The following is a 23,926-nucleotide window of genomic DNA, read 5'->3' as shown; positions in this document are numbered from 1 at the left end:
GAAAAAGACTTTCCCAATATTTATACATTCTGGTATAAAATCTAATGGTGTGCATTATACCTCTCCTTTTTGTACACATCTTTAAAGAGGAAATTCAATCTTCCAATTTTAAGAAATGCAAATGTGAGGCAATAATTCATCAACCCAAGGATTTTCTTTGTAATAGAAAATGTTTTTAAAGGGGGAGAAGTAGGGATTTTTATAATTATTAAAAGATAAAAAGCAAAATTATTTTTTAAGCTATAAGGCATTGGAAACATTTCGTATTACGATATGCCATTATTAAGCATCCTCTATCTGATTGTTAGAAATTATTCATTTCCTCAAAGATAGAGAATAAATTGGTTGGGGATGCAATCTTGTCGTATGCACTTTCTTTGCTCAAGGCAAACACTGAGCATTTGAGAGCTATGAGACTGCTTCTGCATTTGAGTTTGCTAGCTCTTGGGGCTGCCTATGTTTCTGTCACTGCTGTAGAAAGTCCCATGAACAGACTGGTGGCAGAGACCTTGACACTGCTCTCCACTCATCGAACTCTGCTGATAGGTGACGGGGTAATTTTCTTTTTGATTCCTGCAGTCTTTAAAAAACATGGGTAATCATTGGCAGTGGCTAATTTTTAAAGATCTGTTATTAATAATGAAATTATGAGTGTTAGTAATATATAACGCATAGCCATGTTACTAGGAAATGTTATATTAAAGTTATGAATCTTAAAATACATTAAAAATGAATGTATTTCTTTTCCTTTTCAGAACCTGATGATTCCTACTCCTGAAAATAAAAATGTAAGTTAAATTGTTATTTGACAAAATGATTGCATGAATCAGTTTTGTATTTTAAGCTACAAAGCATTAGTTAACATTGGGATGATTTAATTTGACCTATTTTGTTTTTATGTGTGCGGATGTGAATGTATGTGCTTTTGAATATTAGGAATGGTGTTAGGAATGACTCTACCATATTAAGTAGAATCCATCAGGCAAGTGCATCAGGCCCTTTTCTGATGTTGTCAGTTCTACATCTCAAAGAGCCTCATGTCAAGCGTTCTTTCCAGAAAAATTCCACATTGGGTGAGAGGTGCCTCCTAGTCTCCATTCACCTCTATCTATGGCTTTCCTCACTTTGAAGTCTTTCTGTAAGTACCAGCAACTTAGGGTTATATTTTTAGAATTATGGTCAGTAGACATTAAAATATACAGTGAAGTCTCATATTAATAGTCATTTCTTTTTTTTTTAAATCTTTTTTTTTAAGATTTTTTTTTATTTATTTATTTGAGAGAGAGACAGTGAAAGAGAGCATGAGCAAGGAGAAGGTCAGAGGGAGAAGCAGACTCCCCATGGAGCTGGGAGCCCGATGTGGGACTCGATCCCAGGACTCCAGGATCATGACCTGAGCCGAAGGCAGTCGTCCAACCAACTGAGCCACCCAGGCGTCCCTTAATAGTCATTTCTTAAATGATTTTAACTCTAATGGAAATATATACCTTTGGAGTATGTCATGGTCATTTTAAAATGTAAAAGATGTGATATCATTAGTTTAAATAGAATAAAATTACCACTTAGAACTGTCAGAGGAAACTCTGATATGAGGTAAATCAGTAATGTAGTTGCATTATACTTCTTAAACACTTTATTTCTCATTAAACATTTAATTTATATCATTTGTCAAACTCCTCAATAATTATATAAATGTCATTTACTTACTGAAATTATAGCTCAGGGCGCCTGGGTGGCTCAGTTGTTTAATCAGCTGCCTTCGGCTCAGGACATGATCTCAAGGTCCTGGGATCAAGCCCCACATCGTGGTCCCTGATCAGGAAGGAGTCTGCTTCTCCCTCTCTCTCGACCCCCACCCCACTTGTGCTCTTTCTCTGTCTCTCAAATAAATAAATAATTTTTTTTTTTTTAAAGGAAGAAATCATAGGTCAGTATGAGGTGGTTTCCCACCTGGAAAAGAAACAAGGAAAATACTCTTGGGAGAAAGGAACTTGTGTAAACTCCACAAAACAAAGTCCAACTTTTTGCACCAAATTTTTATAGCTTGTTTTATTTATATTTTTAAAAATTTTCTTCATTTAGCACCAACTGTGCATCGAAGAAGTCTTTCAGGGTATAGACATATTAAAGAACCAAACTGCACAAGCAGCGGCTGTGGATAAACTATTCCGAAATTTGTCTTTCATAAAAGCACATATAGACAGCCAAAAAGTAAGTTAAAGATATTTGGTGGAAACTTAAGTATATTTTTCTAGCTGGGGCTGTTTTGACAAGAACTGACAGTTTTCCTACAATACCTCTTGTCTGCTCTTTTCACAGAAAAAATGTGGAGGAGAAAGATGGAGAGTAAAAAAGTTCCTAGACTACCTGCAAGTGTTTCTTGGTGTCATAAACACTGAGTGGACAACAGAAAGTTGAGACAAAACTGACTTATTTTAGTGAAAGATTTTGGAGGAGAAGAAAAATGTTTTCTTTTGGAATGAGAATGAGGGCCAAGCAACTGTTGGGGGGGGTGCTTAACGATCGGTCGTAGACTTAAACTTCAGAGGCAAAGTAGATATTTCGGGCAACCTACTACTTCACCTCCTCACACAAGCAGAAGGCATAAAAATAAAATGTTAGAGACATATTTCAGATATCCGATCATGGAAGTATTTTCCTCCAGTTTGCTCCAGGCAAAATAAATATGTACTTTAACCTTATTTAACACAACATTCTGTAAAATGTCTGTTAACTTAATATTTATTTATGAAACAATTAAGAATTTGATAAATTAATATTTATATCAGATCATGCTATGTTCCAATAAAACAAAAATAAACAACTCTGATTCAGTTTGTTGCTGGTCTCTGTCCTACTCTCTTTTTTTTTTTTAAGATTTATGTATTTATTTGAGACAGAGCATGAGCTGGGGAAGGACAGGGAGACAGAACATCCAAGTAGACTCCAGCTGAGCCCAGAGCCCGACACAGGGCTTGATCTCACTACCCACGAGATCAGGACATGGGCCGAAACCAAGTCTAGCACTTAACTAACTAAGCCACCCAGCCATCTCTGTCTTACTCTTGAAGTGAGCACAGTCTGGGTGAAAACACACTGAGTTTGGAGGGAGAGTCTGCATCTGTGCTGGCTGAGCATTCCTGTCTCCCTGGTGACAGAGGTCGCAGGTTTGCTAGGCAAACCACAGGCGGAAGTGATCCAGTAGGCCTTAGTGTGGATGTGGGCAGCAGGGGCTGAGCATGGTTTCCTCGACACAGTGTACCAGAACCTGGGAGGATGCGTGTTAAATGGTAGGTGACAAATGAATGAATGAAACTTCCAGGACTGGCTGGAGAATTAAAATGACTTTCAAGGATCTTCCTGGGAGGAGGAGAGTGTAAAAGTCTGTAACTAGGTCTCTTCCTGGCCAGTGAGAAGAATTTGGCAGACCAATCCCACTGCTGGTTCAGGGAGGGAGGCAGGAACCCTCTTGGTGGAGCCCAGAGCACGATGGCCTGGGAGAGTTCTTCCTCATCTCACTGAAAAGCTGGTAGGCAGTTATATTCAGAAGACTGGGTTCTAGAGGATTCCATCATCCTGTATTCCCAGTCATAGAGCAGCAGCAGTTCAGTCTGCCTGCCTATGACAATCAGTACCATAACCGAAGGTTCTTCTGCTTGAGGAAATTTCTCAAGGATCCAGAAAGTACGTTCTTTAAAATAGATTTTTAAACTGAGATAAAACTGGAGGAGAGATCCAATAAGAATATTCAACTATGCCATTGACTCCTTCATTCATTTACTGATCACAGGGTCTACACTGCGTGCTGGGATACAGTTGCAGGTGTAGGCTGGAGGTTCTTACCGATGGGTGCCATTACCCCATGCATTATCTGCATGGATTGTATGGGTCACACCTGTTTGTTTGTGTTAAACAACCACTCTGCTGTGTCTGGGCACAGGACAGGAGGCAGAGTAGTCAGACATAGAGTCTCAGGTCAGAGAATACAAGACCTTCCGTGAAAGAAGACAAGTTTTCCTTCTAGCACAAACCAGGCATGGTGGTTAACGCTCTGTCATGGCCCAAACCCCCAACTGTGCGTCCACCAAGCCCTGAGAGTTGGAGCCAAGCCGAGGAAGATGGGTCAGCACAGTACTGTGCTGACTGCTCTAGAAACTGACAGGAAACAGGAAACTCGATTTGTAAAGAGACTGAATGTCAACTTAATTCCATTCAGCAAATATTTATTGAGCTCCCAACTGGTCCAGGACTGTTTTAGGGACTAGGGTCTATCATGAATAAAGCAGACAACATTCCCTGCCCTTGTAGACTTATATTCTCTCTCAAAAAAAAGTTATTTTTCCACTTCTTTATGAAAGTCCAATACAGTGCAGGTGGATTTAAGACTGGAATAGCCTGTCTGAAATCCCACTCATAAACTCTTACCAATCTACCAGGGCTCAGAGAAGCTAAAAGCAATCTGCACTGTATACAATCAACCCAAATGCGACTTCTTAGATGTACCAAGGGTTTTATTTTTTTTTTTAAAGATTTTATTTATTTATTTGACAGAGAGAGATCACAAGTAGACAGAGAGGCAGGCACAGAGAGAGAGAGAGAGGGAAGCAGACTCCTTGCAGAGCAGAGAGCCCGATGCGGGACTCGATCCCAGGACCCTGAGATCATGACCTGAGTCGAAGGCAGCGGCTTAACCCACTGAGCCACCCAGGCGCCCCACGTACCAAGGGTTTTAAAGGCAGAAACTATGATCCTCAAACTGATTCTACTTTCCCTGTAGAGGGAAAAACATCCAGATGGCCTCTGGCAGATCACATCCACTGCACCCTCACCCAAACCTACTGATCGTGGGGTTCCAGAACCCAGGGTATCGGGGGTGAGGAATGCAGCCTCCAGGTAATAGGACTACCTTTCTAAGCCTTATTTTTCCTCTCAAAAGCTTATCCCAACAACAGGACAGCCACTCACTCTATCTTGGGGATGTCACTGTGACCCCAGGTAGAGGAGCCAGTGTGAGTGAATAGGCTGAGTTTTGGAGGGACACAGAGGACCCTTCCCAAAGAACATCTCAAAGTAATGGGTCCAAGGGGCGCCTGGGTGGCTCAGTGGGTTAAAGCCTCTGCCTTAGGCTCAGGTCATGATCCCGGGGTCCTGGGATCGGGCCCCGCATTGGGCTCTCTGCTCAGTGGAGAGCCTGCTTCACCTTCTCCCTCTTCTGCTCCCCGTGCTTGTGCTCTCTCTGCCAAATAAATAAATAAATAAATTATTTTAAAAATTAAAAATTTTTTTAAAAAACCACACCAAAAAAAAATCCAAGAATATGTATTTCTGAGCCCCACACTGGATCTATGTCTGGCTCTGTGCTCAGTGTGGAATCTGCTGGAGATTCTCTCCCTCCCCCTCTGTTCTTCCCCCACTCTACCTCTGTCACACACATGCACCTGCACACTCTCTCTCATAAATAAATAAATAAATAAATAAATAAAATGTGTTTGCTTTTTTTTTTTTAAGAGAAAAGTCTGAGTATGTCCTTTACCAGTGCATGGTTATTCTGATGAATGGTCTAGGGCCCTTTGGTAAAGGATTGAAGAAAGAAAGCTTACTCCATGAAGTAGGATTCTAGGATCCCTCCCATTTAATGAATGGTTACTGGAATCTGGGAAATGGATGAAAGGTCTGATTTTCCATTGTGATGGCTCTTGCACACCTCAACCATAAGCTTTTGATTGTATCTAACTACCCATACACTGAATAGCATGTTGATCAATTATCCACCTCTCTTGCCTCTTGAAATGCTTTACTATATTAGCCACCACTATAAATCCAAAGGTCAAAGGGACTTTATATAGGCTGACTGCTCGTTGTAGTAATTATGACCACTTTGGCCTCTGCCTTTCCAGGGATTCCATCTTGCCAACTGATTATCGGGGAGCCCATGTCAATGGCAGCATCCCCCACCTTCAACCCAGCTTATGGAGAACTTCTACTACCAACCTTTGCAATGATGCCTGTTTCTCCTCACTAAGGCATCTTGTGCTATGGTAGCGAAAGGAGTGTTTTCTGTGACCTACAGAGAACATGGCCAGAGTGGGTACTCAGACCATATACAATACATCTATCTAGTATTCCTACTTCCTGAGCAATCTGCCCTCATCTTCAACACGATGGAAAGGAAGTTCTGGCATCTCCATTTCATCTTCTGTAGGCTTCTAAGAGACATTCCAGTAAACTGTTAGGATAAGCTCTCGGTGTTCTTGACAAAACATTAAATCCTGCATCATAGTGAGTAGCCCCCCATCAATGAATTCAACTCTATCTACTCAATTCTTTATTCCTCTGGACTAACAGGATCCACTTGGCATTGGATTCTGACAGTACATATCTGTAAGCTCCCACACACCTGAATGTCAGCTGGGAAGCTAATGCCTCTCACCTTCAAACACACCTTCTATACTCTAGTAGAACTGGGACCCTGTGAACAAGGTTCTCTTTTGTCAGCTGATTCTCTGTTAGTATCTGTCAGTAGGGGGCGCTTAGACTAGGAGGCTGGAGGAAGAAGGGACTTGCTCATTCCTGTTTGCCTACTATTCCTTGTTTTCCCCTTTGATTCCTGTCATTTACATTCCTAATCCTAATCTTAGTGCTACCCTGGCAGCAGCAGTTCACTCCAGTAGGAGCAATCGGTTACAGTTTGTAGTTTTGCCAACATTCATTCAAAAACCTTAGAGTATTTCATCCCCCCTCCAAGACCCCGGCACCACTCAACCAGCACTTTTCCCCCCAGAGATCTGGATCCTATTACCATCTGCCCCTTTTCTGAGCTCAGAAACACCACCAGCTGCCGATCTTTGATCTTCAGGTCTGGGAGTTCCTTCCCTTAAGGTTGTATGTTTTAATAATTCTAACCTCTTCCCTTTGATCTCCAGGAATAGGGGCAATAGTGGCTTCCCACAAATCACCACCTTCATAATACCTTATTGCTCCCTTTCTGCCTCTCCAGTCATCCAATACTTGCTTAACAATTATTTATATTCAATTCTCTCTATTGAAATAGCTGGCATAGCTTCTGTCTTCTGATTGGGCCCTAATTGATACAAACATTCTGAGCTCTAAATCTGATTGCTGACCTGCAGATAGTGGGGAGTGTGAAGAGGAGAAAAAATATCATCTTGGGAGGCACCTGTATCAAGAGAAATAATTTTTCTCTCTTTAAGCAAGGAGGAAATAGTCCACTTTGGCAAGGGGGAAAGGGCTGCTACTTCCATTTAAGGAGAACTCAGAAGAATTTGGGGTTTCAAGAGTCTCAGGTTTTCTCACCCATGTGTTCCTTTCCCAGGTCTCATGGTCCCACACTCTTGCTATAAGGTCCTACGCTTTGTCAGAGGAATGCCAAAGGTGCACAACTATTCTCCTTTGAAGCTCTACTAAGACCTACAAATGATCAGACCCTGAGCATAATTCTCAGCTCAGTCTGCCCTGTGGCTGCAAGAGATAAAGTTCTCCATTTCTTAAAGTTTATTTATTTGGTAATTCCTACACCCAATGTGGTGTAATTTCATGACTCCAAGATTGAGAGTCGCATGCTCTTCTGACTGAGCCACTCAAGTGCACAAGGGGTCTCTTTTAGAGTTGCCATGGAAGTCTGCTAGCATTCAGAGTGCACTTTAAATCGGAATTAGATTTTTCTGAGCCTAACACTCTTTTTTGGTAAGGTCTCCAGGGCTATCAGAAGAGTCATTGTGCTTTGCAGTTGCAATTGGATTGCAATTAACATAGCTCCCATATATCTCACCCACTTCGTCTTCCATTGCTTTGCTCCCCATCTGCACCTTATCCAAATTAATCAATTAAAAGCTTTAAAAAAAAAAACCCTCCAAAGCCACTGCATGCTATAAGCCAGTCTGCATAGCATCAGCAATAGGTTCCTATTATTTCAGAGAAGTGAGCAATTAAACTTCAAAATTTCATTTCAAGGGTTTGTTACATCTGATACCAACTGTCCATAGCCGGGGATTCCTCAGAAAGCAGAGCCTGAAGCAAGCATTAAAGAATGAACACTTAATTTGGGAGTTATAAGCTTATATTGGTTAGGTTGAGGGAAAGAGGGAGGTGAGGCAAGAAAGACATGCAGCAGTATGGTGTGATACATTAGGGTACTGGCCCCAACTTCACACCAAGGTGTGAGCAAGCATAGCAAATCTCTCTGCAGGTACATGTGCTTATCCCAGGGAATTTCTGCAGGAGTGCTGAAAGAAGGCAGAACAGCACAGAGAAAGGGCAAAGGAGAAGGGAATTCATATGCCAGGCTCCCTTTTGTCTGCCACATCCTATTAGTCAAATTCACCTCTGTTGCATTATTGGCAATGTCATTAATAGCCACTTGGGAGTCAACCTTCATTCCACATAGTGTGGCATTTCAACTGTGCCTGGAAGCATAAGGGTGACTTGGTGTGAGTGAGATGCTGACCAAGAGAGAGGAAAGAGAAAGTGGAGGAAATCTGAGAAGGCACACAAACATGTGCCCCATGCAAATTTAAATTCTAAAAACTGATGCAAGAATACAAAGGGTTCTATAACCATTACGATAATTGAATTAATCATTTAAAATATTCCCACAAAGAATACACAAAGCCTAGATAGTTTTATGGGTGAGTCCTTCCAAACTTTCAAATTAGATGTAATTCGAAACATGTAAACTCATACAGAAAATAAACAAAACACAGTATTTTCCAACTCATTTTGAGAGGCTAATACATATTAGTAAAACCAGAGGGAGGCATCACCAAAAAAAAAAGAAAATTATGATGCTATAGTCACTCATGAACATGGATGTAAAAAATGTAAAGAAAATGTTATCGATCCAAATTCAGAATGTATAAGAAGATATATATAACATGCGGGATGCCTGGCTGGTTCAGTCAGCTAAGTGGTGACTCTTGAGGTTGTGGGATCGAGCCCTGCATCAGGCTCTGCACTGGGCATGGAGCCTGCTTGAGATTCTCTCTTGCCCTCTCCCTCTGCCCCTCCCATAAATAAACAGATAAACAAATAAATAAAGCCAGGAACCAATGCAAGAATGTGCAGGACCACTGTATGTGCACAGCACACTCCCAGGGAGCACATTTTACATCATAGACATTGTGGATTTGAATATGTATCATGATAATTTCCTACCAGATGGAAGTAAAGGGTATTGAGGAAGAAGCTTCTTTTTCCAATTTGCACAGTCTTTATAGGGGTTACTGGTGACCGTGGATAATGTTAACTCCATTTTGTTTAAAAACTGTGACTGCAGGTACTAGCCTTTGCAACAAGAGTATAATTATACAAATATATATAAGGATTGTAACAGAAAAAACAAAATTCACATACAGACACAAATGTTTGTGTGTATATATATATTTGTGTATATACACAAACATTTGTGTGTGCATATATATACACATACATATGTATATATATATATATATATATATATATATGCATATATATATACAGATGATGCAAAATGACAAAAATAAAACCCAAAAGGACATAGGGGTAGTAAATGATTATAAGTAATAAGAGATTATCAAACTAGGGGCTCCTGGGTGGCTCAGTCCTTCTGTGTCTGCCTTTGGCTCAGGTCATGATCCCACGGTCCTGGGACTGAGCCCCACATCAGGCGCCCTGCTCAGTGGAGAGTCTGCTTCTCCTTCTCCCCCTCCCCCTGCTTGTACTCCCTCTCTCACCGTCTCTCTTGCTATCAGATAAATAAATAAAATCTTAAAAAAATAATTTATCAAATGCTTGATCAATATACAGAATTGATTACATTGTTACACATCACGAACAAATAGAAATAAATCTTAAAGAAGATATCATTTATAACACTTAGAAAACTATAAGGTGCCAAAGAATAAATTTAACAAAATGTGAAAAACTTTACTGAAAGTTGATTTAAAGCTTTATTGAAATAATTTTAAAAGGACCTCAACAAACACAGACACCCACCATGATCATGGATACAAAAAGTCAATACAATAATTTGGAACCTGATCTATAAATTCAATACAAAACCTATCAAAATCCCAACAGTTTTTTTCATGGTACTTACAAAGCTGATTCTACAATGTACATGGGGGGGCGCCTGGGTGGCTCAGCGGGTTAAGCCTCTGCCTTCGGCTCAGGTCATGATCTCAGGGTCCTGGGATTGAGCCCTGCATCAGGCTCTCTGCTTGGAGGGGAGCCTGCTTCCCCCTCTCTCTCTGCCTGCCTCTCAGCCTACTTGTGATCTCTTTCTCTCTGTCAAATAAATAAATAAAAATCTTAAAAAAAATGTACATGGAAGAATTAGGGTCCAAGAATAGCTAACACAATCCTAAAGAAGGAGATCAGAGTGGGTGATCTTGCCCCCATGAGATATCAAACTTTATTAAGTCAACAAGATCTTTACATAGGGTAGAGCAGTGGTTCTTAACAAAGAGCAATCCCCCCCCAACCCTTCCCATTCCTGGGAGAACATTTGGCAATTTTTGGTTGTCACAGCTAGAGAGAAAAAAGAGGCGACTGCCATGATCTCATGGGCAGAGGCCAGGAATTCTACTAAACATCCTACATTGCACAGAACAGCCCCTACAGCAAAGAATTATCTCGTATAAAGTGTCAGTAGTGTCAAGGGCAAGAGAGAGAGTGTCAAGGACAGCTAGAGAGAGAGACCAATAGATAATTTTTTTTTTAAAGATGGGATGGGGCGCCTGGGTGGCTCATTTGGTTTGGTGTCCAGCCCTTGATTTCAGCTCAGGACATGATCTTGGGGTCATGAGATGGAGTTCCATGCCAGGCTCCATGTTCAGCAAGGAGTCTGCTTCTCTCTTTCTCTCTCTCTCTCTCTCTCTGCCCCTCCTCCTGATCATGTATGCTTTCTCTCTCTCGAATAAATAAGTAAGTTTTGAGGAAGAAGAAGAAGAAGAAGAAGAAGAAGAAGAAGAAGAAGAAGAAGAGGAGGAGGAGGAGGAGGAGGAGGAGGAGGAGGAGGAGGAGGAGGAAGGAGAAGAAAGGAGGAAGGAGAAGAAGAAGAAGAAGGGCACCATGATTCTTGGTCTTGGGGTCATGAGTTCAAACCCCACACTGGGCATGGAGTTTACTCCAAAAATAAATACATAAATAAGTGAATAAAGAAATAAAGTAAAATAAAAATATGACCTTGGGGTGAACATATCTATCAGGAAACAACTGGAATAATTCTAGAAAACTGTGTAATTTGAGGAAATGTTATTTACTATTTGGGCCATTTTAACAGTGAGAACAGGATGTAGGGAAACCAGGAGGGAAAACGCAATCCTCTAGGCCTAATAACAGGAGCTGTAACAGGAGAGGGATAGTTGGTCAAACTCCAAGACAGAGAGGGCTGTGGGGAAAGGGCCACCGGTAGGAGCTGGGATCTTCAATCAGGGACACAGCTAACTTGCAGCAGCCTTACCAGGAGAGATTTGGGAAGACAAACACCTTGACTTCATTTAGTTCCCACCCTTAGTTTGCCTGTCCAGGATCCTCAAGATCAAACTCACAGGGGAATCCAGGAGAGAAGAAGTCATTACTGTAGTCCAGACAAGTCTGCCCCCCACCCAGGGCCACAGAAAAGTGCAAAGACGTAGATCTAAAGGAGCAAACAAGAGCTCTCCAGAATGAATAGAAGGATTTCATAAATAAAGCCCTCAAAGCACAGATCAGTAAGGAAAAGATAAATATACTCAGCATTCAACAAATCTACTGAGTAAAAGAAAAGTTGTAAGTTAGGACATATATTTGTGTTACGTATAAATGACAAAGGATTCGTTTTCAGAATGAGTAACAAAGTCCTCTTAATAAGAAAAAGATAAGCCCTCAATAAGAAAAAGATAAATAACCCACCAGAAAAAAAAAAAAGGTAAATGACATGAGTGAGCATATTCTCAGAACAGGAAGCACAGATGGCCAATAAACACAAAGAGATGTTCAAAGTTGTTAGTAATCAAGGAAATACAAAATTAAACCACAATGAGATAGCATCTCACACCCACCAGACCGGCAAAAATTTAAAAAGTCCAGATATCACAAGTTTTGCCCAGGATGTGAAGTAAAAGGAATTCTTACACATTGTGTGTGGGACAGTAAAAATTGGTACTCTCGAAATGCAGAGCTAAGGACGTTGAAGACATGTGTACTCTGTGACCCAGAATTTCAACCTGGTATACATTCTAAAGAAATTCTTGCACATGGATATTGAGAGATTTAAGAAAGTCTGCTCATAACAGCACTGGGTTTTCTTTTATCTTTTTTTTTTTTTTTAAGATTTTATTTATTTGAGAGAGAGTGTATGCCAAGTTGGGGGAGGGGCAAAAGGAAAAGCAGGGAGACTGATGCAGGGCTTGATCCTAGGACCCTGGGATCATGACCTGAGCTGAAGGTAGATCCTTAACAGATTGAGCCATTCAGGTGCCCCACCATTGAGTTTTCCTTAACAAATTTTTAAATTAAATTAAACTAAATTTAATTTTTAAGTAATCTCTACATCCAGCATGGGACTTGAACTCACAATTTCAAGATCAAGAGCTAGACACTTTACTGACTGAGCCAGCCAGGTGCCCCATCACATTTTTATTTTATTTATTTATTTTTTTAAAAAGTATTTATTTATTTATGCTCTTTAAAAAATAAATTTTTAAAACTTTAAAAAATAAATTTATTTTGAGAGAGAGTGAGAGAGCACAAGCAAGGGGGGAGCACCAGAGGGAGAGGGAGAAGCAGGTTCCTTGCCAAACAGGGAGCCTGACATGGGGCTCGATCGCAGGACCCTGGGATCATGACCTAAGATGCCCAACTGACTGAGTCATCCAGGCGCTCCCAAATTTTTTTATTTTAAAATAATTTTAGATTTACAGAAAAATTGTGAAGAGAGTGCAAAGTTCCCATGTACTCCACATCCAATTTCCCCTACTATGAGAACCTTACAACTGGATGGTACATTTGTCACATTAATGAACCAATACTGATATGTTATTGTTAATTAAAGTCTATACTTTATTCAGATTTTATTAGCATTTACCTAACATCCTTTTAGCATCACTGTTTTTAATAGCTAAAACTGGGGAAAAAAAGGAAATGCCTGTCAGTATAAAATAGATAATTCTAATTTAGTTATTCATTGGGTTTGCAGTAAAGTAAATGAATGTATAGCTATTTGGGTCCAGACAGATGAGTCCGAAAACATTTTGTTGAACAGTAAATGCAAGTCTTAAATATACTCCTCTAAAGATTCCATTTATAAAAGGGTAAAAAATGGGGCACCTGGGTGGCTTGTTGTGTTAAGTGTCTGACTTTTGGTTTCAGCTCAGGTCCTGATCTCAGGGTTGTGAGATTGAGCCCCATGTAAGACTCCAAACTGAGTACAGAATCTGCTTGAGACTCTCTTCCTCACCCTCTGCCCCTCCCCTACTCTCTCTAAAATAAATGAATAAATATATTTTTTAAAAGGCCAAAAATGGGCAAAATAAAATCATATATAATTTAAAGTTATTTACATATGTGATAAAATCATAAAGAATAGCAAAGAAATGATTAACCAAAGAAATCAAGATAGTGGCTGCCTCTGGTGGGGAGGGAGTGGGATATTATGAGAAAGTCACCTCAAGGGATGGGATGATGGACACATGGATTTTTAAAGTTTTGTTATGTTTTAAACTGTACATTTTTGTACATATAATGTTTCATAACAATATTTTAAAAGCTCTTATCCCCTTATTCTTCTCCCCCATAAAACATATTTCCCACATAGTCCTCATCCTCCAGAATTCTGGCTAAAGGGAAAAGGTAATGGGTTCATGTCAGAGCAAACAGGAACCCCAGTCCTCCATGCTCAAACCGAAGAAATGTGATTATGTCTCTTATCATCCTTTCAAACCCCACCACACATCACAGTGCTTCCTGTTTCTCAGAAGCTGAAAAGGTGCTGACATAACGTAATGAGTGGAAAAGAAGACGTTTCCACAGATCCACCCAGAACCCTGGTATCACCCCAGTGGACAGGCAGGACTCTTAGCTACGGTCAGGAGCAAGGCCAAACCCAGGCCCCGCATCAGGGAAGACCCCCAAGTTTGAAGATTTGAAGAATAGGTGACAGTCCCTTGCTATAAAAGTGAGCAAGCCTGCCATCATTCGCCCCAAAAGATGCCTTCTGCAAAAGCAAGAGGCAACTTCTTGGCGGGTTCTGGGCACCGCTGGGCCAGTGCCTGGGAAAGTCCCCTCCTGCTAGCACGCTCATGTTCCTCAGAGCCACCCCTCACTTGTCTGCTCACTGGGTGTTTATCCACTCACCCAGCTAACACGGAGTGCTTACAAGGGGCCAGGCACTGTTCTCAGCATTGGCAACACTGTAGGGGGCAGGACGCTGTCCTATTCTAGCAGCATGACACCAACAGAGGGGTCAGACAACAAACAAGCAAAACAACAATAGATTCCAGTAAGTGCTAGCCAGGAAAGAACAGACAAAGGTCGAGATAAACTAATCCAAGGTCAACCATTAGCACAAAAGTCAGGATGCCTGAGTTCAAATTCTGCTTCTATTGCCTACACTTGGGAAGAATTAAAGTCACCTTGGAAGTCATCACTAAACCTACCAAACAGAGTTGGTAGAACATTTATTCTTTCAAAAATCATTTCCTGATCACCTCTAGGTGCCAGGTACTAAGGATGAGTAGTGAAGTTGCCAGGCAAGCTCTTGCCCTCGGGGTGTTTTATCATAGTGGAGAGGGAGTCACTGGATGGCAAGCAAAGGCCATTCCAGATAGTGAGGAGGGCTAGGGACTGGTGTGATAGAGGGAGATTCGGCAGGGACTGGGGAGTAACCTTATGTGTCGGAGAAGGCCTGAGAAGGTAACATTTGAGAGCTAACTGACAAAAAGAAGCCATACATGTGGAAGTCTGGGGTGGGGGAAGGGACAGCTAAACAAAAGGGTGAAAGTCCCAAAGTGGGAATGAACTTGGTGCAGTTGAGAAAGAGTAGGAAGACAGAGGTGGCTGGAACACATGGGCTGTGTGGCAGATGAGGCTAGGGAGGGAAGGGATGGCCTGTGCAGGCCATAGAGATGACTCTGCATTTCTCCTAGTAATGGGAAGTTGCTGATGGTTTAAAGCAGAGAAGGGTCATTACCTGGCCTTACTTCTTAAAAGAACTCTGTGTCTGTGTGGAAAGAGATGAGGTGTTCGTGTTTAATCAGGGAAATAAGTTAGGAAGCTACTGTTCTAGGGGTTGGTGGCTTGAACTTGGGTCTCTGTGTAATATGCGGTGGTGTGGGAAGAGCTGGAGGAGGCAGGACCCAGTCATGCAAGGCTTGTAGTGGATGCCTGATCTGTCTTCTCTCACCCCTGCAGCTCCTTCTGTTTCTTTAGGATCCATACCTCAGCTGCACTTTCTGCAGGAAAAGCCCTCTTAGAATTCTGTTCTCTCTGCAGGTGGTAGGGGCTCTCTGGACCTTGGCTCTCCCAACACCTTCCGCATCATGGCCCTGGAGCCCTCTTGTGTAACACAGAGGTAAGCTGGGCTCTCCCAGGCTCCTGAGACCTGAATGAGTAGGCTCAAACTCATCTTTGCCCACATGCAAGTCCAAAGCCTTTGCCCAGGTGGCTATACATCCCCAAAGGCTTTGCTTTGCATGACAACTGCTGGGGCCCTGCTCCCACTGTGTGGTTCAAACTGACATTCTACCAGCGCTGATCTGATCCTGCATGCCCAAAGAATGCAGCCCTTCCATGGACTCCTGACCACACAACAAAGCTGACCAGCTACACAGATCTCTCTGCAGCAGAAGCCACATCAAACTAAACACTAGTGTTCCTGTTCTTTCAATACCTGTGGTCACCCCACCGTGGGGGATTTTCCTCTTCACTCCACTTCGCATTCCCCTTCTCTCCAGCCTTGTGCCATCTTGACAGCTCCTCCTTCCTCCTCACCCAGTTCCAGTTCATTTCTAATACAGAACAATTTCTGGAACCCCTTTGCGACCTCTCAGTTCGTTGCTCACCTAGGGACTCACGTTCTTAGCTCTCCACCCCCCTCTACTGGCTATTCCAGGTATTCCCCCAAGGATTCCTACTAACGCGGAATTCTGGAATTGGCTGCAAGGCTGCCATTGAAGCCCTAGTACACACAGCAGTTCTTTGAGTTTAACGTGCTTAAAACATACCAGAAAAAAACAAATGAAGCCTGGGTGATGGAAGTCAAGGTCTATTTACTGTCCCCTGGCTGAGGCACGGTTTTCTGGGGTTTTGAGATGCCCCAACACCGCCCTCTGGTGGCTGACAGAAGTTAAGAACTAACTGTCGGACCTCAAAGGCGAAATCACCAGGCTTCCCAAACTTACCCTCCCAGCAGGCCATCCACCAGGTGAGGACAGAGTCAAGTCTTTGGACTTAGTTCTGTCTTCGACAAAGAAGTCGTTAATTTCTGGGTGTCTATCCAGTTGACTCTCGGGAGTGGCCTGAGTCCAGTCAAGGAGAGAAGTCAGGTGGGACCCTGAGCTGGGAAGGTGTGGAGGATCTAGAGAGCATCCACCCTTGGTCTCAAGTCCTTCTCTTGACCATTCAGTGCCTCACAGTTTCTTCCTTCCCATGCTAAACATTTTCCCAATGGGCAGCAAGAACAAACCCAGGGGATGAGGGTGACTCTGGCCAATGTTTGGGGACCAAATGGATAACAGAATTAGAATTGTGCCAAAATGCTGTTTTTTATCTCCTCGTCCCTCCTGCCTATATCAGCGTTAGCTCTGGGGGAGAGGGGCCATCTTACTCATCCCTCATACCCTAGCATGGCACTGCCAAATCGTAAATAACGGAAGAATGAATGAGTGTAATCACTGTGGCTCGTTCATGCCCTCCTGCCTTCTCCCCCTGCTCCCGGACCACAGCAGGCCATGGCTCTGAAAATAGCTTCCCTATCAACTACCTCTTTCATTCTCCCACTTCCAGCCCCCAGGTTACAGTTTCTGTGGGTCCTGTCTGGCCCTGGTCCCAGATATCTGCTCTTGTTGTCAGAGCACTGGGCTAGGAGTCAGGAGTTCCAGCTCTGTCATCAATGAGCTCTTTGAGTCTCTCATGGCCCCATCTGTGAACTGAGATGGGGGTTCTGTCTTGGCCCCAGGAAGTAAGTGTGATGGGAAAGAATCTAACCTTACCTAGGATATAGTGTCCTGACCCCGAGTTGCAGTTCTCTCTCACTCTCTTTTTGATATCAAAAGTGTTACATGTATGATGTAATACATATCTATATATATGATATAAGACAAAATCCTCCCAGAAGTATCATCTGTCAGATGGGGACATGTTGTTAATTTATAGCCTTGATGTCATTCAGTCCTCACACCAACCCTGCCAGGTGGGGCACTTTTATTGTCTGTGTTTCATCGATGCTCAGAACGGTGAGGATTAGAGAGGCCATGGAACTTGCTCAAGGTCACAGAATTTGTGAATGGTAGGTTGGGTGGGATACACCATGAGGACAAAAGATTCAGTGCTGGGAGAGCACTGGGGAAAGAATGGAAAGTTCCTTCAAATGTTCAGTCTTATCATGAGATAGCTGGCTGTGTGTTTTCTGTGATGCTGGTTGTGCCTACAAAAGGTAAAGAGTGCTAAATGTAACCAGCCATAGGAGGATTTCTCAGCTGGGTGAAGGGAGTTCCAGCTTTGGATCTCACGGCTACCATTCACATAACTCTGGGTTACAAAACTGCCCATTTCTTTGTCCCTGGATCCTATGCTCCTCAAGGGTAGCTTTACTGAGATATAATTAACATAGGAGAAACTGGACCCAAGGTGTACAATTTATTACGTTTAGAATATGTATGCATCCATGAAATCATCACCATGACCAAGATAGTGAACAGATCAATTAGCTCTCCTCACCCTCAGGCAATCACTGATTGGTTTTCTGTTACTATGGATTAGTTTACATTTTCTAGAATTTTATAAAAGTGGGATGATACTCAGCCTGATTTCTTTGACACAGTGGAATTATCTTGAGATTGATCCATATTGTTGCCATGTATCAATAGTTTATTCCTTATGTGACCTATTTTATTTTTAAATTAACCAACAGTGAAAATAAGAACTTTGATGAACAGTTCTATGCTTATAATGCACGTATAGGTTTGTGGAACCACCAAACACAATCAGGATACAGAATAAAAACTCTCGAGTGCTATCCACTGGGAGCTGTACTTCTGTCCACCCCGGGGCCCCTGGGAGCTACTGATCTAATCTCCATCAACATAGTTTTGTCTTTCTGAGAGTGTCACATTGATGGAATCAGGCAGTAGGTAGGTAGCCTTTTGAAACTGGCTGCTTTTGCTCAGCATAATGACTTAGAAATTCATTCAGATTGTGTTGTGCTCCTTTTTTTTTCTGAGTAGTTTTCATTGCTTGGATGTGTACGTCTGTTTATTCATTCACTCACTGAATATCTGAGCTGCTGCTAATATTTGACAATTATCAATAGAGCTGCTATAAATATTCATTTAATATACATCTTCAGCTCTCCAGGACAAATACCTAGGAGTAGGTTTACTGCACCCTATAGTAAGTGGGTGTTTGACTATAAAAAACTGCCAAATTGTTTTCCAAAGTGGTGTATAGTTTTGTATTTCTATCCACTGTGTCTGAGAATTGCAGTTGCTTTATCTCCCCACCAGAACTTCGTTTTGCCAATATTTTCTATCTTATCCATTCTATTAGACATGGAGTGGTATCTCATCACAGTACATTTGCACTTACCTAATGGCTAATGATACCAAAACATTTGCATTTGGTGTAATTATTAATATATTATGGCTTAGGTCTGCCATTTCACTTTTTGTTCTCTGTTTATTCTCTCTCATTTCTTTGTTTTCTGTTTTCAGCCTTCTGAGTTCTTTATATATTTTAGATATGTCCTTTATCCAATATAGCATTTTAAAAAAATATTTTATTTATTTATTCGTTTGAGAGGGAGAAAGAGAGAGCACCAGCAGGGGGCGAGTCAGAGGCAGAGGGAGAAGCCAACTCCCCCACTGAGCAGGGAGCCCAAAGTGGACTCGATCCCATGAACCCGGGCCCAGGAACCCAGGATGGTGACCCGAGCAGAAGGCAGATGCTTAACCTGAGCCACCCAGGTGTCCCTATCCAATATAGGATTTGCAAATACTTTGAAGTCTATGGCTTGACTATCCATTTTCTTGATGATGTCTCTTCTGAAAAGCAGTTTTACATTTTGAAGCCTAGTTTTTTTTTTTTTCCTCAGAACTTTTCTGCAGTGCTTGACAGCACTGATCACCTTTTTTTTTTTTTAAGATTATTTATTTATTTATTTCACAGGCAGAGATCACCAGTAGGCAGAGAGGCAGGCAGAGAGAGAGAGAGAGGAGGAAGCAGGCTCCCTGTGGAGCAGAGAGCCCGACGCAGGGCTCAATCCCGGAACCCTGAGATCATGACCTGAGCTGAAGGCAGAGGCTTTAACCCACTGCGCCATCCAGGTGCCCCTTTTGAAGCCTAGTTTAACTTTTCATTTATGGATTGTGCTTTTGCGTCGTAACTCAGAATGCTTCGCTTAGCTCAAGGTTACAAAGATACCCTTCTATGTTTGCTTCTAAACATTTTACAGCTTCAGCTCTTACATTTATGTCTTTTATCCATTTTGAGTTAATTTTTGTGTGTGATGTGAGGCAAGTGTATAGATTCTTCATTTTGCATGAGGATATTCCCAGCACCATTTGTAGAAAATACAACTGAATTGCCTTGGCATCTTGATTGAATATGAATTGACTATTGGGGTGCCTGCGTGGTGCAGTTGTTTAGGCATCCAACTCTTGGTTTTGGCTCTGGTCCTGATCTCAGGGTCATGAGATCGAGCCCCAAGTTGGGCTCCATGCTCAGACTCTCAGACAGCTGTGCTTCAGACTCCCTCTCCCTTTGCTCCTCCACCCCCACACTCTCACTCTTCCTCTCAAATAAATAAATCAATCTTAAAAAAGAAAAAAGAAAATGAATTGACTCTGAATGTAAGGGTTTATTATGGTACACTCAATTCTAATATGTATGTGTATATGGCAGTACCATACTGTTTTGATTATTGCAGCAGTAGGGTAAGTTTTTATTTTTATTTTCTTATTTTCAAATTTTTTATTGAGTTATATTTGCAATATAACATTGTGTAAGCTTAAGGTATATATAAGTCCAATACATTTACTGTATTGCAATATGATTGTTGTAACAGTATTAGCCAGCACTTCTCTCTATCAATGTTTGTAATACCGTTTTCCTATCTATAACCACTGTACTGTGTAATAGGTCTCCAGGACTTATGTATGTACTAGCTGCAAATCTGTAACTTAAACAATACCTCTCCCATTTCCCTATGTTCCAACCCCTAGTAACCACCACATCACTCTACGCTTTTACACTTTCAGTTGTTTTGGATTCCACATGTAAGAGATATCATACAGTATTTGTCTTTTTTTGACATACTTAGCATAATGTCCTCAAGGTCCACCCATGTTATTGTAAATGGAAGAATTTCCCTTTTTTCTCATGGCTAAATAGGACTCCTTTGTATAAATACACTATATCTTCTTTATCCATTCAACTGTTGACAGACACTTAGGTTGTTTCTGTGAATAATGGCTACTGTGAATAATGCTGCAATGAACATGGGGGTGCAGATATCTTTTCGATATTCTATGTTTATTCCCTTTGGGTATATATGCAAAAGTGGGATTCCTAGATCACATGGTAGTTCTATTTTTAGTTTTTTAAGGAACTTCCATACTGTTCTCAATAGCAGCTGAGCCAGCTTAAAATCCCATCAACAATGCACAAGGGTTCCCTTTTCTCTATGTCCTCCTGGACACTTGTTCTTTGTCTTCTTGACAATCACCATTTTGACAGGTGTGACTTGATATCTCATCATGATTCTCTTTTGCATTTCCCAGGTGATTAGTGATGTTGAACACCTTTTCATGTACCTGTTGGCCATTTAAATGTCATCTTTGGGAAAATGTTTATTTAGTTCCTCTGCCCGTTTTTTAATTGAATTTTTTCTTATTATTGAATTCTATGTTCTTTAGTAAATTTTGGATATTAACCCCTTATCCAATATGTAGTATGCAAAAATTTTCTCCCATTCTCTAGGATGCCTTGTCGTTTCATTGATTTTTTCTCTTGCTGTGCAGATTTAAGTTTGATGTATTCCCACATGGTGGTGTTGTTTTTTTTTTTTCTTTTGTTGTTTGTGCTTTTGGTGTCACATCCAAAGAAACACTGCCAAGGCCAATGTTCAGGAAATTGTTTCCTATGCTTTCTTCTAGTTTTATGGGCTTGTGTCTTATGTTTGAGTCTTTGACCCACATTGAGTTAAATTTTGTGAGTGGCGTCAGGTAGGAATCCAGTTTCGTTTTTCTGCATGTGGTTGTCCGGTTTGTCATTAGCATTTGTTGAAGAGACTATCCTTTCCCTACTGGATGTTCCTGGCTCCCTTATCAAATATTAGTTGACTGTAGATGTAGATGTTTAATTCTGGGCTTTCTATTCTGTTCTGTTGATCTATGTGTCTATTTTTATGCCAGTACCATACTGTTTTCATTACTGTAGACTTGCAGTATAGTTTGAAATTGGGAAATGTGATGCCTCCACTCTGGGGAATTTTATTCTTCTTTCTCACAATTGCTTGTCTACTTAGGGTCTTTTGTGGTTCCATATGGGTTTTAGGATTTTTTTTTTTCTACTTTTGTGAAAATGTCATTGGAATTTTTAAAAGTTATTTTTATTAACATATAATGTACCACTGGTCTTGTCATATATGGCCTTGTGTTTAGGTGTGGTCCTCCTATGTACCCAATATGTACTCTATTGAGAATTTTCATCATGAAAGTATATTGCATTTTGTCAAGCAACTTTTCTGCAACTATTGATCTGATCATATGATTTTTATCTTTCATTCTACTAATGTGGTGTATCACATTTATTCATGTGTGTATGTTGGACCATCCTTGCATCTCAGGGACAAATCCCACTTGGTCAAGGTATATAATCCTTTTAACAAATTCTTTAATTCAGTTTGCTGATATTCTGTTGAGAATTTTTACATATATTTTCATCAGGGATATTGGTCTACAGTTTTCCTTCCTTGCGTGTTCTTATCTGGGTCTGGGATCAGGGTAATGCTGGCCTCCTAGGATGAGTTTGGGAGTATTCCCTCCTCTTTAATTTTTTTGAAAAGTTTGAGGATTGGCATTAATTTTTCTTTAAAGGTTTGGTAGAATTTGCCCATGAAACCATCTAGTCTTGGCATTTTCTGTGTTGGAAGGTTTATTTTTGATTACTAATTCAACCGCCTCACTCACTGTCAGTTTGTTCAGACCTGCTATTTCTTCCTGGTTCAGTCTTTTTTTTTTTTTTTTTAAGATTTTTTTTTTTTTTTAAATTTGACACACAGATCACAAGTAGGCAGAGAGGCAGGCAGAGAGAGACAGGAGGAGGCAGGCTCCCTGCTGAGCAGAGAGCCCGATGTGGGACTCGATCCCAGGACCCCGAGATCATGACCTGAGCCGAAGGCAGAGGCTTTAACCACTGAGCCACCCAGGCGCCCCCCTGGTTCAGTCTTGATAGGTTTTATGATTCTAGGAAATTACCCATTTCTTCTCGGTTATCTAATTTGTTGGCATATAATTGTTCAAAGTAGTCTCCTGTGATGCCCTGTATTTCTGTGGTGTCAATTATTATTTCTCCTCTTTCATTTCTGATTATATGGATTTAAGTGTTCTCTTTTTTTTTCCCTCATTCTTGCTAGGGGGTTGTCACTTGTGTTTACCTTTTCATAAAACCAGCTTTTTGCTTTATTGATAACTGCTGTTGTTCTCCTGATCTCTATTTCATTTATTTTCACCCTGACCTTTATTATTTCCTTTCTTCTACTAACTTCGGGCTTAATTTGCTCTTCTTTTCCTAGTTCCTTGAGGTGTGAAGGTAGGTTTTTAAAGTTCTATCTTTTTAATCTTTGTGATCTCTCTAATTCCTTCTTATGTGAATTTATGGCTCTACATGTCCTTCTCAGAACTGTTTTTACAATGGGGCACCTGGGTGGCTTAGTCGGTTGAGTATTGACTCTTGGTTGCAGCTCAGATCATGGTCTCAGGGTCATGAGATCAGCCCTGCATTGGGGTCTGCACTCAGCCAGAAGTCTGCTCGGGATTCTCTCCCTCTCCCTCTGCCTCTCCCACCTCTCTAAAACAAATAAATAAATCTTAAAAGAAACTAAAAGAAAAGAATAAACTGCTTGTACAGCATGTAAAATGTAAAATGTTTCTATTTTCATTTGCTTTGAGATATTCTTGGACTTCCTTTTTTATTTCTTCTTTGACCCACTGGTTATTCAGAAGCATGTTATTTAGCTTTAACGTATTGTATAGATTTTCCTGCTTTCCTCCTATTGTTGATTTCTAGTGTCATACCACTGCAGTCAGAAAAGATCCTTGGTATAACTTCAATTTCTTATATTTGCTAAGACTTATCTTGTGTTCTATCATATGATCTATCCTTGAGGATGTTCCGTGTATTTGAGAGGACAGGTCAAAACAACCACAATTCCTTTAGTTAGGCCCATTCTGCTCCCTTTTGTACTAAGAACCTACACTGGGAATGCAAGCTGTTGCCTTTAAGGCTCTCACCAAACTGGAGCGAGGGAAATGTGGCTTGGGTAAGTTAAAACACCACAAAGTCCTACCAAAATTCAGGTAGCGTTTTTTTTTTCCCTTGATTAAACATTTCCCTGGTGTTGTTATAAACTTTTAATCAGTTTCTAGAGTTATAATAAAGCTGATTCTGACAGTTTTTGCCACTATATTTCCTGATTTGTAAAGGGATGGGCTTTTGGAATTCCCAACTTCAC

General features: G+C 41.1%; 2 protein-coding genes across 4 annotated transcripts in view; one reads left to right on the top strand and one right to left on the bottom strand.

The window, feature by feature from the left end:
* The window catches only part of RAD50 (RAD50 double strand break repair protein), a 231,606-nt gene that overhangs the window by 110,495 nt on the left and 97,185 nt on the right, over positions 1 to 23,926 (bottom strand). The window lies entirely within an intron of this gene.
* IL5 (interleukin 5) lies at positions 373 to 2,944 on the top strand. Its single transcript, XM_047729132.1, has 4 exons — positions 373 to 554; positions 756 to 788; positions 2,083 to 2,211; positions 2,320 to 2,944. The coding sequence occupies exons 1-4, from the start codon at positions 411 to 413 to the stop codon at positions 2,416 to 2,418; spliced, it is 405 nt and encodes a 134-aa protein (XP_047585088.1). The 5' UTR covers positions 373 to 410; the 3' UTR covers positions 2,419 to 2,944.

Source organism: Lutra lutra, chromosome 5 (assembly GCF_902655055.1).
Source record: "Lutra lutra chromosome 5, mLutLut1.2, whole genome shotgun sequence".
NCBI lineage: Eukaryota > Metazoa > Chordata > Mammalia > Carnivora > Mustelidae > Lutra > Lutra lutra.
This window is presented reverse-complemented; position numbering and strand designations above follow the sequence as displayed.